General features: G+C 42.8%; 1 protein-coding gene across 12 annotated transcripts in view; it reads right to left on the bottom strand.

The window, feature by feature from the left end:
- Positions 1-16,075, bottom strand: part of ATP2B2 (ATPase plasma membrane Ca2+ transporting 2) — a gene marked incomplete at its 5' end in the record, with an annotated part of 180,885 nt that extends 164,810 nt beyond the window's left edge. For 6 of the 12 annotated variants that reach the window (XM_080625694.1, XM_080625699.1, XM_080625700.1 and 3 more), the window contains one exon: positions 15,874-16,072. In XM_080625694.1, the coding sequence (XP_080481820.1) occupies positions 15,874-16,072 (199 nt within the window). Of the gene's footprint in view, positions 1-15,867 lie in introns of all 12 variants that reach the window. The other 6 variants (XM_080625698.1, XM_080625701.1, XM_080625703.1 and 3 more) reach the window with 2 other exon arrangements.
- Between the last annotated feature and the right edge of the window lie 387 nt (positions 16,076-16,462).

The following is a 16,462-nucleotide window of genomic DNA, read 5'->3' as shown; positions in this document are numbered from 1 at the left end:
ACATATAGGAATCCATCTTGGAGATCTCTGTATGTTTTTTTACTATGGTAAAAGTAGTAGAAGGACTTACTTAAAAATACCTAACGAACCAGGGGGGGGGGGGACACAACGACAAAATCCTAACTAATGATTAAATCATGCCATATTGCCCTAGTGGGAGCCACGTTTCTGGAGAGGGATTTTTTTGGTATAAGAGACAGGAACCTCAGCAAACAGAGTTTAAACCTGCTCCCCCAGCAGACAAGAGGAACCAGTCAGCAGTCACGATGCCTGTTTAACTACACATATGCTAGGGATTTTACTCACACTGCAACACCAGCAAGAAGCAGTCAGCCACCACCAGCCCCTTGGTAATACAACAAGGTTACTGTGACTTTCACAGACAGCCCCAGGCATATAAGACTATCAGTTTTTAATGACAAAATGAACTTTTTTGAAACACTTCAAGATGAAAATAGGTTTAAGGCTATTCCCCTCCTCCTGCCTCCCAAATTCAAATGCAGATGGCAAAAATTTCTTCCGAAAAGTTATCATGGCAACCTCATGAAACTGAATCTGTAAGAAGCCCAGGAAGAACGAAGAAGTCCCCAAAAAAATTCAGGACTTTAAACCAACAGCACAAGTTCAATGGCTCAAAATAAGAGTAAGAGAGGAAGAAGGTCTCACTAGATCATGGTGAGATAGCGATCTGATCAAACAAGAAATATCAGTGATTCCAAACTGGGTACCATATTCAGGCAATCATTTTAAATACTTCATTCAAAATCCAGATTTCTGTCCTTACATGAACACGATTGGACAGAAAACATTACAGGCTTGCAAAAGTGCTGCCTGATTCTGCGGAGGGTGCCAGCAGTCACCATCACCCCAGGAACAGCAGCTCCGAGTGACTCACAGGAGCAGAGCTGGCACCAGCCCTAAAGGGACATCTCATACCCACAAAGGTGAGGCGTCCCTTGTAGCAGCTGCTGAGCATGGGAACATTTAGAATCATAGAACAGTTAGGGTTGGAAAGGACCTTAAGATCATCCAGTTCCAACTCCCTTGCCATGTCACCCTAGGCTCCGTCCAGCCTGGCCTTAAACACCACCAGGGATGAAGCATTCACAACCTCCCTGGGCAACCCATTCCAGTGCCTCACCACCCTCTCAGTAAAGAATTTCTTCCTTAGATCCAATCTAAACTTCCCCTGTTTCAGTTTGAACCCGTTACCCCTTGTCCTGTCACTACAGTCCCTAGTGAAGAGTCCATCCCTAGCATACTTATAAGGCCACCCTCAGATACTGGAAGGCTGCTCTGAGGTCTCCGCGCAGCCTTCTCTTCTCCAGGCTGAACAGCCCCAACTTTCTCAGCCTATCTTCATACAGGAGGTGCTCCAGTCCCCTGATCATCCTCGTGGCCTCCTTTGGACTTGTTCCAACAGTTCCATGTCCTTTTTTATGTTGAGGACACCAGAACTGCACACAATGCTCCAAGTGAGGTCTCACGAAAGCAGAGCAGAGGGGCAGGATCACCTCCTTCAACCTGCTGGTCACGCTCCTCTTGATGCAGCCCAGGATACGGTTGCTTTCTGGGCTGCGAGCGCACACTGCAGCCGGCTCATGTTCATTTTCCCATTGACCAACACCCCCTTCTCCGCAGGGCTGCTCTGAATCTCTTCTCTGCCCAACCTGTAGCTGTGCCTGGGATTGCTCCGACCCAGGTGTAGGACCTTGCACTTGGCATGGTTAAACTTCATCAGGTTGGTATCAGCCCACCTCACGAGCGTGTCGAGGTCCCTCTGGATGGCATCCCTTCCCTCCAGCGTATCAACCGAACCACACAGCTTGGTGTCATCGGCAAACTTGCTGAGGGCGCACTCAATCCCACTGTCCATGTCACCCACAAAGATGTTGAACAAGACCGGTCCCAACACCCATCCCTGAGGGACACCACTCGTTACCGGTCTCCAGTTGGACATCGAGCCGTTGACCAGAATTCTTTGCGTGCTGCCATCCAGCCAGTTCTTTATCCACCGAGTGGCCCACCCATCAAATTGATGTCTCTCCAATTTAGAGACAAGGATGTCGTGTGGGACAGTGTGGAACGCTTTGCACAAGTCCAGGTAGATGACGTCAACTGCTCTGCCCCTCTCCATCAGTTCCGTAGCCCCATCATAGAAGGCCACTAAATTGGTCAGGCAGGATTTCCCCTTAGTGAAGCCATGCTGGCTGTCACCAAGCACCTTGTTGTTTTTCATGTGCCTTAGCATGCCTTCCAGGAGAATCTGCTCCAGGATTTTTCCAGGCACAGAGGTGAGACTGACTGGTCTGTAATTCCCTGGGTCACCCATTTTCCCCTTCTTGAAAATGGGGGTTATATTTCCCTTTTTCCAGTCATCAGGAACTTCACCTGACTGCCATGATTTTTCAAATATGATGGCCAGTGACTTAGCAACTTCATTCGCCAGCTCCTTCAGGACCCGCGGATGGATTTCCTCAGGTCCCATGGACTTGTGTACCTTCAGGTTTTTAAGATGATCTTGAACCAGATCCTCTCCTACAGTGGGCCCAGGGTCCTCATTCTCACAGTCCCTGCGTCCACCTTCCAAGACTTGGGTGCTGTGGTCAGAGCGTTTACCAGTGAAGACTGAAGCAAAGAAGTCCTTAAGAACCTCAGCCTTCTCCAAACCCAGGGTAGCCAGCTCTCCTGATAGCTTCCAGAGAGGGCCCACATTGTCCCTAGTCTGTCTTTCATTCACTACATACCTATAGAGTCCCTTCCTCTTCTCCTTAACATCCCTAGCCAAGTTTAATTCTAACTGGGCCTTAGCTTTCCTCACCTGGTCCCCAGCTTCCCAGACAACATCCCTGTATTCTTCCCAGGCCACCTGACCTTGCTTCCACCTTTTATAAGCCTCTTTTTTCCTTCAAATTTTCCTCAGCAGCTCCTTATCCATCCAAGGAGGTCTCCTGGCCCTCCTGCTGCTCTCCCTTACAGTTCAGATGCAACACTCCTGAGCTTGTAGCAGGTGATCCTTGAATAACAACCAGCAGTCTTGGGCCCCCCTGCCCTCTAGGGCTATATCCCATGGAACCTTACTAAGCAGGCTCCTGAAGAGGCCAAAGTCTGCTCTCCTGAAGTCCAGGGCACTGAGCTTGCTGCACGCTCTTCTCACTGTCCTGAGGATCTCGAACTCGACCATTTCATGATCGCTGCAACCAAGGCTGCCCTGGAGCATCACATTTCCAACCAACCTTTCCCTGTTGGTGAGCACGAGGTCAAGCTTGGCACCTCTCCTTGTCGGCTCCTCTATTACTTGCAGAAGGAAGTTGTCTTCCACACAATCGAGGAATCTCCTGGATTGCTTGTGCCGGGCCGTACCGTCCCTCCAACAGATACCAGGGTGGTTGAATTCTCCCATGAGGACAAGGGCCTGCGAGCGTGAGGCTGTTCCTATCTGTCTGTAGAGTGCTTCATCCGCAGATTCCTCTTGATCAGGCGGTCTGTAACAGATCCCCACAGTGATGTCCCCCATCGCTGTTCTCCCTTTAACCCTGACCCACAAGCTCTCTGTCGACCGCTCACCTGTCCCCAGACAGAGTTCCGTACTCTCCAGCCTATCCTGAACATAAATAGCAACTCCCCCTTCCCTGTCTGCCGGGGCTGTCTTTTCTAAAGAGCCTGTAACCTTCCATTCCAACACTCCAGCCGTAAGAGCCTTCCCACCGAACATTTATAGGAGAGAAGAGAAGGACAGGAGAGACAAAGATTTTTACATCCAGGAAATGGTATTGTTACTGCACAGAAAGAACCGATCTAGTTTTCTCCATGATTTTGAGCTGCCAGCTGCAGCAAAGCTCATGTCAGCATCAATATCTTTGGAAAAGTGGGGCAGCAGAAAGCACTGCCAGCATCTCATGGCAGAACATGCCACACTGATATCCTTGTTAAACAGGATTAACATCAGGAATTAAAAATAACATCTAGGTTGGGGAAAAAGAAGACCTACAGCACTGAGTTCACTTTAAGAGTCTTTGTATGTTGGTAATGCTGAAACAGTTCTCGGCATAAGTTATTTTAAATCATTTCACACTCTCCAGATCTTTTACCATGCACACACTTCAGGGCTGAAGGCAAACAAAGAAATCTTTGTTTTTTCCAAGATGCTTTTTAACATTCAACACACATTAATACAGACTTATTCTCAGCTTGTATACAATATTTTGGAGCAGCTATGCACATGTGTGTTAACAAACTGGGTGTATTCTTTGTCCTCTACTAAAAGGTTACTTTAAAACAGCCAATAAGACCATCTGAGATTGATGACTTCTGGCACCTGTTATTTCATATTTAAGCAAATTACTTCAGCTACACTATAGCATTAAACAAAAACAATCAGGAACTACTCATTGAGGAAAAAAGAACCAAGACACTTGCTCAGCTAAACCTGTTTTAATTTCTCTGGCAATACGACATACTGCTCATATCCACCTTCTGATCCAGTGTGCACAACAGGTTTGGATGACAGTTTCAGGTTATGGCTTTTACTTTGTGGATTGAAGCAGTTTAGCTTTCATGTCTATAAGCAGGTGAAGGTGTAATACAGAGACTTCCTTGGGAACAAAACCAACAACATATTTATACCTTTTTCCTTAGCTATCTTGTAAATCTTTTCTATTTATCTGTACAGGCCTTCAGCGCCTGTAGCTTTGAAGCATCACTGACAGACAAGGCCAGCACCACAAATAAGCAAATTTAGCATCCTAGGGGCAGCTACAGCCCTCCTGTCACGGGCTCACACAGCACAGTATTGCTCCTGTCTGATGTGCCCATAACACTGGTTATCACCAGTAATTCCCTTTTATGGTTCCCTTCAGCATATTACCTCTTATGTCAGAAAAACAAGTGTCTGAACACCAAGCTAAGCACCCTGCTCTGCAGCTCGTTTCACAGCTTCTCACTGCACTGAACCAAGAGAGAGGTCAGCTCTGTCAGGCTGCCCTTACACGTCTCTATGCGTCTGCACAAACCCACTGGCTTGAGAAAACAATAGAACAAAGGAAAAGCCTGAGTACTTCACCATCATCACAAGAGGGGTACACAGTCAGCAGGCAAGCATGCCTCCACACTTGAATGGTTTTCAAATTCACACTATGCTTTTGAAGGGAACAGGGGTGGCTTCACCGTTTTGTGAGGTTTTGCTTTAAGCAAAAACTAGACAGTTTTCAGAGTGAGAATACCAGGCTGGGACGTGGCCAGTCTCTTCACTGCTGTTTTAGCCTTTTCATCAATTACCACTCAGTAACAGGAGTGTTCTTTATGTACTCCAAGGTTCCCAGGGGCTGGAAGTCAATTGCAAGACTACAACACAAGGAAAGGCACAGGGTTTGGCTGCAGCAGGGCTACTGACTGGATGATCCCTGCTATTGGTGCCAAACCACGCAACAGCCATGGCCCTACTTGGCAGGCCAGAACGATGATGTTGTGCAACAATACTTTACTACCTTTAGTTTTTTTTAAATGACTGCAAAAATAAATGGGAGGGGGAAAAAGAAGCCCAACCAACCACAAGTGGCTCAGAAAGGAATTATCATTCCTTTATAATTCAGTCCCTGTACATGAGTAAAGTGCAGGAAGCACAGGGAAACTCAGGACTCTCCAATTTGTCACCCAAACTTCCAAACTAATGACTTGAAACTGCTCGAAAAAATGGGGAAAGAAGTACTAGATTTGTTATATTGTTTAAGCAAAGAATTAACTGAGGGGTCTAGAACAATGCTTATGCTAAGTGCCAAGATTATCAATACAAACTCACACTGTACTGTTAAGAGCATGGCCATACTCATGGTCTTCCTGCATTAATGCTGACATGATCCTGAACAAACAGCACTCAGCCTGTTAGCATCAGAGCAACTATGCCCTCATTTAGGAAGTCAAAGTGAAATTCTGCTGCAGTTAACAGATCCTTACTGAATGTAGTAAGGAAATTCTCCTCTCTCTTTTGTAACTGCTTCAAGGGCAAGCTCTCCTTTTCAAGCATACCTGCCAAGAAGTGGGCTATTCCCTATTTCTCCTCATCTCCAATGCTAATCAGAAAAGAGAATCATGACAGCTTTTGAACTACTCTAGAAATCTGGTGGATTTTCCTTCCTGCTACTCATTTTTTTTTCAGTCTTTTTGTACTTTGGAGGACTGTACCTAAACTGCCCTCATAGCGAAAAAGACAGCTCCACTGTGGAAAGTGGTGGGGAGGAGACATTGACACAAAATGCAAAAGGAATAACCAAAGATGCAGCACAGCCCAAGGAAGCTCGGGTTTTCAAGTCTCTTAACAGAACTGACTCAGCTCACAATCCACACAGGAAAAGAGTATCTGCAGTCCCTGAAGAATTTCACTGGAAAGCAGGGAGGAAACAAGGGTTTAGAAAATGCTATTGTTACAGAAATAGCAGCTACATACACCCAGCTATTTCTATTATACAACAGAAATACTCTGCATTTAATATAATCTGTAGTTGCATTGCCAAGTTCTGGACTGGCAATAAGGATGGGACTTTAAAAGTGCATTGTTTAACCAGCTCAAAGGCAAGGATAAGGAATAAGAATCCTAATGAGCATTCAGAAAGGACTTCTTTTTCTTTAAAAGTTAAAAAGAGAACTACTATAGCATGCTGCAAGCTATGGCAGACTGTGTCACCTATCAGCAGTGCATAATAGGTTCTTTTTGTCAGAGACAGCCCGTTTTTCAGGATATATATGGAGGCCACCTTTGCCCTTACACCTCGGAGGATGTGCAACTGCAAGTGTATTTTCTAGAACACCTAGATAGATACGGGTAAAATATTACTGGAGATAGGATAGAAGACAAGTTAGAAACTATGAATGCATCACATTAAAGGAAATCAGCATTAAGGAAATGCAGTTATGTTTGTCCTGGAAGCACATTAAGCTGCCTGCCAAAAATACATCTTTGGCTTTATTTTCCACTTCCCTCACCTTTATAAATAACAGGCATGTCAAACACCATCAACCTTTGACTTCTCGGAAAACAGATGGAAACAGTAAATTTGACCAGTCTAGATATGAAGGATAAGTAGTGATTGCGAAAGGGGACAGGATCATTACTGCATCTCACATGCTTCTTATCCCGAGTCTGTTCAAAAGAAAAATAACCGCTCAGTCATGGTAATTCCTCTTGCAAGGCTACTGAACTTAGACTTACACATTGAAAACCACTGCCCCATTTCATCCAAAACCCTTTTTCAACAAATAACATGTAATCCTCTTCCATGAAAAACAAACATTACTGTTACTGTGAAGAATGGCATTGTCATCACCTGCCCAACCCACAGATGATCCTTACAAAGACTTTAGCACCAAGGTTTCCAACTTCCCATGGCTCAGCAGGAAGCAGCATTGCTGCTGGCAGTGACACTTGGCAGAAAGTCTGGGGGCACCTAACAGAGATGCAGGTAATGGTTTTATTTTTTGATCTGCAGGTGGCATTGGAAAGCGAACATTTCTTGCACTCCTATAATTGTCAGCTGAGACAAGGGGTTAAGAGCTGTGCTCTTCCATTTCCTCTAGCAGGGGCAATCACAAGAGGGTAAAACCACTGTATGTCAAGTGGTTGCTTTCCAAGGACAGCAACGTCAAGCAAAAACCCCTCCAGTCTCTCTGATAGACTGCAAAGACAAAGCTTAATTTCATCAAGGGCAAACTGGCTACATCGATTGGATTATTCATTTGGTTTAATGGACTTTGCTTTCCTCCTGCAGCTTTCTCAAAACAAGAACAAAATGAAGATAAATCAGCTCTCACTCCAGGCTGACACACTATATATTTATGGATTTCTAAGCCCTGCAACACAATAGAAGCAAGGTATTCATTATACAGTGTTTGTTCTCTGCAGCGCTGTTACTCTCGCACAGGCTCCACAGAGAACAGGCATGATGGCAGAGGAAAGGCTGCCAGGGAGCTCGGCTCCATGCCTCTCCCCTCCCTTCAGGTCTTGCTTTACCATTACTGATAAAACACATAGCTTTTCCTTTCCCAGTACCGAAGCCACTTTAAGAGGCACACGTGAAAGTGCCCACGACAGAACACACTTTTGATCCCCCAAGCAAAGGGCTAATTGCCTTCTTCTGAGGGAGCACCACTAACGTAATCGATTTCAGCAGCTGATGTAACTGCCAGAGTTCATGAAAGCTAAAAATCACTTCCCCCATCATCATGTGCACAGTTGCTATTATGTTAAAGACCTGGCCTCATCTTTTTGCACACAATAAATGAGCTAGTTATGCCAACAAACTCAAACCACTATTTCTAACAGGATTACACATTTATCAACCGCACCACATAATGGCAACACTTTCCATCACTTATTATTCTGCAAAAATGGAATGACACATTGTATTGCATCACTGTACTTAGATTAAGGGGCAATACAATTATGGCAATACATTACACAATACATTATGGCAAATGTTAACCTATGATAACCTCTTTAGAAAGAGGGAAAGAATTACCTGAAGTTGCTGGACCAGACTTTCGTTTGACTTACAACACGCTGTAGTTGTAATTGAGCTGATTACAATGAACAAACATTAGACCTGTGCAAAACAGGTGCAAAATCTCACACCCATTCATTATTCTGTTCATTGAGATCAGGGGAGTAACAACAGGATGTGTGCCTGTAGTCAGTGAATATTGCCTGCAAGGATTAAATGTACTGCCTTAAAGCGAAGGGGAATTCAGTTTGCATGACAATAGTTTCCTTTCTAGAAGTGTTGCATTTGCTAAAGTAAGATAATTGTTGAAAGAAAGATGACATCCTGGGTAATCACATCAATAAATCAGCACTGGCCTCAGAAAATCTCTGATGCTAACTAATACAACAGGCAGAAGATATTCACTTGCTTTCTTCCTTTCCTAACCTGCCTCTCTAAAGCAATGCCAGTTACAGACAGAGAAGTTTTTTGCAAACCATTTAGCATTCTCAAAGGAGCAGGTGATCTAGCTCATATTTATTTTAAAAGCTTTGTGAGGAAAATGCAGCATGCAATATTTCTCCAGTTTTCTACAAGTAAATGAACAAAGCCAAAGTAAATCAGCAAGTGGCAAGACACGCCAAACCCCAGAAACAAAACAAGCAAAGAAATGGTACTTATCACTTTGAAAAATCAAAGCCATTCATTTGAGATGCTTATGTTTGGGTAACCTTTGGAAGAATGTTTGCTGTTCCATTACACAAACAATGGAAATATTAGATAAGGAAAATAACTGCAGCTGCCAAGAATGCTCCATGCACTCCCCTCAAGCCATTAAACGTGTAGATATTATTTTATGGATATATAACATACTGCCTACAGCAGGGATGTCAAATGTCCAGAGGCATTTCCCCTAACCCCTGAGCCTGCCTGGCTCCCAGGAGCACAGTGCTGAAGTGCCTGACCCACCACGTGTACATGGCTCTGCACTGCTATACACGCCGAGATACAGAAATGAAAGAGCCAGGTTCAACCTCACTAAGGCTAAGTATTACAACTTGAACAGACATGTTATATAGGGCTTTAAGACAGTACTGCATGCCAAAGCAAACCTCCTTGCCTCACATGAGTTATTAACACCCAACCACCTTGCCTAGATTTTTTCCATCTGTTCACAATCTTGAAAGACCTACTACAGTAATGGTGTTTAATGTGAACTTGGGTCAGACCCAGCATTTCCCCACAGAACAGAGCTGCAAAGGGCCAGATAAGTAATAACTGCTTCAGTGCCTTTCTCCATAGTGGGAGAGCTGGGGCAGGAGCAGCCCCACGCAGGAGGGGAGGCCCCAGCTCACTCAGCGTGTCCCTTCCCATGCTCACCACTCGTCCCAGGGAGGCAGGCACCATTCTGGTTTTCCCAGGCATGTCCCCAAAGGTAAAGGCAGCACAAATCCATCAGCGGGACCTGTCAGGGGTTCAGCAACTGCAACAGTAATGTCAAAATGAAGGAGCATCCAGAACCCGCCTGCCCTGCTGGCTAACCAGCCTCGCAGCGCAGCAGCCGTGCGTGACCTGCTAGCCACAGCTCCCAGGAGCGGGCACCGGCACGCAGGGGAGGCAACCAGTGTCCACAGAAGTAACTGCGGGCACATGTCAGGCTCTCACAAGTTCTCACCAGCTCAACCACACTTCACACTCATGAATAACGAGGTGAAATTTGAGTTTAGATTTTGGTGGTGCTTTTTTCCCACACAAGGTAGGACAAAGCAACTCTTAGAGGCCTTTGCCGGGACAACACTGAAGGCTTTTTTCAAGGGGAAGGCTGTTTTCATTGTTTAAAACAATCCTTCCATGTGGATAGGACATGTACAAATAAGGACTAGACATATACTTGGAGCTTGGCTTTTGGCCTGAATGTGTTGGCAAATTGGCCTGGGCTAGGAGTTATGTTCTGACACCACACACGAAGTTGAGGAACCAGACAGCATGGTGATCTGGAGAGGGGACGACCGGGTCTTCTTATACAGCACTTTTAAGACGGAGTTTGAAGCTTTCCAAAGTACTTCAGCTCAGCCTCACAAAAAGATTTGTGGACTGCTATATAACATTTGGAGATTTATGTGTGACTAAGTGTATTCTTTTAAAAACAGCTAAAATGATGCCATTACTGAAGTCTTTACTTTCATAAACTATTTCTGACAGTGCGGTTTTATAGATTTCAATCTCTGGCAATCCAGTATTTTGTATTTCTATTTTAAACTTATTTGTCTAAATCAAGTTTCTTTCATTCCTTTCTTAATTAGTTTCTAAATTGTTTACATATGTGTAGCTCATTTAACATATAGCAACATTATTATATGTGGTGCACCTAACTGCAATTCAGCCTGTACTAGCAAGATCAGCTTCAAAACAGACTATTAAGTTATTAAAGTTGTATTTTTATAGAAGCAAGCTTAAGGAACCAAACCTAGTGAGTACTAAAAGCAAGTGCTTAATTTTGTTGCATTTCAACATACAGTAACTTCACCTTTGTATCTATCTAAACTAAGGGCAGTTATGATGATTCAGTCAACTTCTACACTAGAAATACCATCATTTAACTGCTATTTGGCAACCCCTCGTTGCCATGAAACCTTTTTACAGTATCCTAAAAGAACAGCTAAAAAATAAGAAAATCAAACCTGCATTTTTCACATTAAAACTGGATTGATTCCTCCAGCTCATGTAATGATATTACATCTGAAAGCTCCTCACATGCTACCAGACCGTGCCCAGAAATGGGGAGACTCAGCCTGTCAGACATCTACTAAACACCTGCAGAAAAACTTCCCTGGTAGAGCTGTAACATTATCCCATTATCACTAACGTGTAAAGTCTTTCGGAGCTGCCATTTGAGGCCTGACTGCATATATATCACCACTGGAAGACTTTGTTCTCTATAGAAAAATGAGACAAGCAGCACTATACACAGCTTCACTTCTTGCACACACTGGAAATTCCTGCATCTAAGTATTTGAAATGAGAAGTCACAGAAGTTAATTCCCTAAAGTATTTTTATGAGGAGTAAGCACTTCTGTAATATTAAGGCACTGTAGATTAAAAGCTTACTGTAAATTGGTGCCTACGACATGAAATTGTGGGTGAAATATGGGTAAGCATCAGAAAGACTGGATTCCAGTCTCATCTGGCATTCATCCATCTAACTCATTACATTTTACCAGCTGTCCTTCATAAGGTATCACTAATCATAGAACCACAGAATCATTAGGGTTGGAAGGGGTCTCATCCAGACCAATCCCCTGCCAAAGCAGGGCCACCTAGATAAGGTTACACAGGAACGTGTCCGGGACAGTCTGGAACGTCCCCGGAGAGGGAGACTCCACAATGCCCCTGGGCATCCTGTCCCACTGTTCTGCCATCCTCAATGCAAAGAAGTTCTTCCTCATGTTGAGGTGAAACTTCTCATGTTTCAGTTTATGGCCATTGCTCTTCGTCCTGTCACCGAGCACCACTGAAAAGTCTGGCATCATCCTGCCGGCACCCACCTTTGAGATGCGGATGTGGATTAATGAAATCCCCTCTCAGTCTGCTCTCCTCTAAACTAACCCGGCCCAGCTCCTGCAATCTCTCCTCATAGGATAGATGCTCCAGACCTCTGATCACCCGTGTGGCCTCCGCTGGACCCTCTCCAGTACCTCCTTGTCTGTCTTGTACTGAGGAGCCCAGCACCGGACACATCTCCAGACGTGGTCTCACAGGGCTTGAGTGGGCCTCAGACTGCATGGAACATTATACAGCTGCCACTACAGCTCTGCCAAGGCCTGAATCAGCGCTGTCACTGTGCACAATGACGGTCCCTGCTCGTTTTCTGTATTACTAGAATATGAAAGTGAAACTAATTGGAAAAAAAGTAGTTTTCAAGCAAATTCAAGTAGAGCCACATTTGTATTTTTGCATAGAAAGGATTTCCATAGTTTGTTGTTGGTTTGTTTTTTTTTTTTATGAGCCCTTAAATGGTAGCTATTCATTATAATACAATCACTTTAATGCAGGAAATCCCTCAGGCACAACTGAGAGCTGGGATCTACACTGCATCTACAGCTAGAAAAGCAATCAAAGAAAATTTAAGAAGAGACTGAAGCCTTGTAACCCATAACAACATTATTAGTTCATTCAGCATGCAAATATTATTCTACTCAACATTCACCAAACTTCTAAAGCTCTACCCTAAATTAACAAAGAAAGCACTGGTAAGTGTATCTTCACCACAGGGTAAATCACATTTGAGTTATGCATAGAACATCTTACCTGGAGAAGTTCAAGGCCTTTGCAAGAGCTTCAAAAAGGTACCTTTAATACAAGTGATTGATTCTACCAGTCCATAGGTGGTACATCAAATATTAACACGGGAATTGAATTGCTGAGTAAACTCTGAGCTAATTGCTACTTCTTATGTTCTAAATATCAAGTAAGCCAGTAAATTCAGATTAGACCGCATTTTTCCAAATTATAATGTTCCTGCTTCCAGGATACATTTTTTTCCTGCTCCAGTAACTACTTAAGCCATACTGCTCAAAACAATAAAGACTTCATGGAAATACACTCTGAAAGAACTTAAAAGCCTGGGAAGAACCAAATTCTACAGTCAAGTAATTTTTGCCATTCCATTCATATTGACCCCGGACCCTTGCCGAGCAAGAGTTTATTTGGTTTATTGAAAGAAGTAGTGTCCCACAGTAACGCCTATTCTGATATTCCGCATAAAATTGTGTAAAATGTGCAGCACTCCAGACAATAAAAAAGGTGGCAGTTGAGTTAACTGTGCTTCACCAAAATTATACTGGTTGGAAAAGTGATTTTCAAGCATAGCACCCAAATATGGAATTTCATAAAGATATTTCTTGGGGAATCCACAGTTTGTTGCAAATACCAAAAGATAAAACTCTGTGGGAGCCTATGTCAATAATTTATTTGTAAGTCATGTATACTTGATGCTAAAATTCCATTTCCATAGAAGAAACTTACGTTTCTTTCCTTTAAGAACAGACCTATTCTCAAGGATACCCTTTTCACTGTATATTAACTTTCTTTGCTGTGCTTCGATGCAAGAAAAACAAGAGCTAGGGACTTATATCTAAGCATATGTTTATATTGACATAAGCCTTCAATTTTTTCTATGGACTTCTTATGGATATACTTTCTCTCAAATAAAAATTTCCCAGTTTGACATGACATATTTGAGACAGATTCACCCCTAAAATGATTTTTTCAAGCAAAACAAACAAGATGAAAACCCAGTATCACTGGGAATTCCCATTATGTGCTCTAATTCCGAATTAAAACCCAGCAGAGCTTCCAGGATTCAAAGGCTATGCTGATTGCCATTTGAAGCTGGAAATGTTTTTTCCACAATGCACAAGTGATGAAGTGCAGGTAAGGCTTAAAGGAAAGTTACCTTATCTGAAGTATCAGATATAGATTACCACTGGAGTCAGCGTGCCACACTAGTTGGATCCATACACTCTGTTCCGATATGAGGAATTAAGTTTCCCTGATGTCACAAATTGAACAGATAACGCAATCAACATCTCCTCTGAAGTTCACATTGACCAGGTAACCGCTAGAGCAAGTTGGCAGAACTTTACTGAAGTCACTGAAGTGATCTCGCCTCACCCAGATGGAGACTTCAGCTTTGACATTCTATAAAGCGCTGCAGGATACTTAAGATGCTGAACCCCTAGAGGAATATTTATAAATCAATGTTTATTCTGCTATGGAAATACAGAGACCCTGCACTTCTGTCTGGAATTCGCGAGATAGGTCAGAATCGCTGCATATTCTCTATTGCTGCATATCCTCTGAAGTGCTGAATCTCTCATGTGCAACAGCTATCAGGCTGCTCTGCATTGACAGGCATCTGGAAGTCCCGGACAAGTGGCAGGGTCTCAGCTTCCTACCTCTGCACTCCTATTGGGAGCAATCTCCAGGCAGGAAAAGAGGTCTGCCTGAAGGATCAGAGGTTTGAACAAGACCAGAAAAGGGGAGAGATCTGTTATAAAATGTTTGACACTAGTTACTCAGAACCAGTTAACTTGTTAGTTAGAACACAAGACTGCACGTGAACGCTGAAGCACTATCGAAGCTGGCTGTTCACCTGAGTACAGAATTAGTTTAATAATCCTCTGCTGAAAAGATGCTGTTCGGAGCTTTATAGTTTATAATGTTTAAACAATACTGAGACTGTATATGATCAGCTGTAGGACCATGAAGAATTTACTTGAAGGCCAGGCAGTGATAGCTGCTTCTTCGGGACTTTTCAACTAGCGTTATTTATAATGTCATACTATGTGATGCTACAATTGACATGTTTAGAATTGCACCACTAATTCAAGCTCTTTCAAGCATTTAAGCAGTGGAGGTAACTAAATGATTAATTTTAAAAAGGAGAGAATGGAATAAAACCAAGGTGTTTATGTTCTTAAAAACAAAAGTAACTTCAAATTAACATCCTGGCTACTTTAGAAGAACAGATAAGTATTACAGACTCAAAAACTTTATCATTTCTAAAAATATCCATTTTCCTTGGAGATGAAAATACAGTGATTAAAATGGTATTCTTAAAATTAAACAGAATTTTACTCTCACTAAAAAGGAAAGAATTGGTGAAAAAAAAAATGGCATGAGGAGAAGGAAATGTCCCACCATTGTCAAGGTTTTATGGGGAGATACTTGGCATGAGTGTTGAAAACTAGATTAATGACTGATAATCAGGTAGAGAACTCCAAAACACACTTAGAAGAATACTTAAAAGTTATGGTATTATTTAACATAAGAAAGTAAGGAGTTTAATTATGCATACAGAAGTCCAACTAATACAAAGATCAATACCATCATATATTGATGACTTAAGCAAAATTAAGTGAAATGTGATAATACTGTAAGTCAAGATTATAAACCACAAAATATATATATATTACATATTAAGCTACAGCATAACATAATGTGTATCTCAAAAGGTCATTTCATATTCTCAGGGTGTTCAAATACCTCAAGATTCTTCTGAAGCAACTAGTCTGCACTTTCTTACCCTCAAGAGCATATATGTTAATGCCTCTTTATAATGCCATAAAGCACGTGCTGACTTTTTTGTCTGCCTTTTATGGAAAAATTAATGCATTCAGTTGTTTGAATACTGTTCTTCTTTTATTCTCATGTTAGCTTTACCTATAGCTAGATTGCTTTTATCTTTTTTCTCCAAAGACACTTTTGTTTTATTACTGTTGGCAAAAATGGCAGCACCATGACAATTATGTTCAGGTTTGAAACAAAACCTCTTTCTTTCACTCTCTGGAGAGCACTTAATGCAAAGTCCCCTGTTCCAACTAAAGCGAAATACACTTACCTTCTGTCGGTGATGTCTTCAGATGTCTGCAGAGCCCCTCTGTTTCCCCATATGTCTCTTTAATTTTTACTACTGCTTCTGTCCCTCGAAGTTCCATGAGGGAGCGCAGTTCTTGCAGTGTGCACCCAAACTCTCCTGCATGGTTGGCCTCGTTTCTTTGGTTCTTGGAATAAAAATCGCTATTTGTCATGTCACCCATTGTTGCTGATTATATTGCTCCACTCGTTACAGTTGACAGAATCTTAAAACTGTTTAAAAATTGAAGGAAAGGAATCTTCAATTCCAATCTAAGAAATTAAAAAGAATCCAGTGTGTGTCCGGCAAGGATGTGGAGGATGCCTCTGGCGTGCAAGGTGTCCCTGACTGGCTAGTGGTCTGCAGGACGGCTGCTTTCAAGGCTGCAGACCAGCTCCACTCCATTCACCATTGCCCATTATGCTGCACCCAAGCTGTAGAATCTACATGGTCATTTCTTCCTCTGGACCTTAGGAAACAAGCAGAAAGGACTCATTACAAGAGTGAGCAATAACGCTTCACAAAGGTGATATCAAATTTATTCCCTCTATTGTTGCAGGTTGAGTTGTCATTT

Source organism: Psittacula echo (assembly GCF_963264785.1).
Source record: "Psittacula echo genome assembly, chromosome: 9".
Lineage (NCBI taxonomy): Eukaryota > Metazoa > Chordata > Aves > Psittaciformes > Psittacidae > Psittacula > Psittacula echo.
The sequence above is the reverse complement of the archived record's forward strand: the minus strand, read 5'-3'. Positions and strand labels throughout refer to the sequence as shown.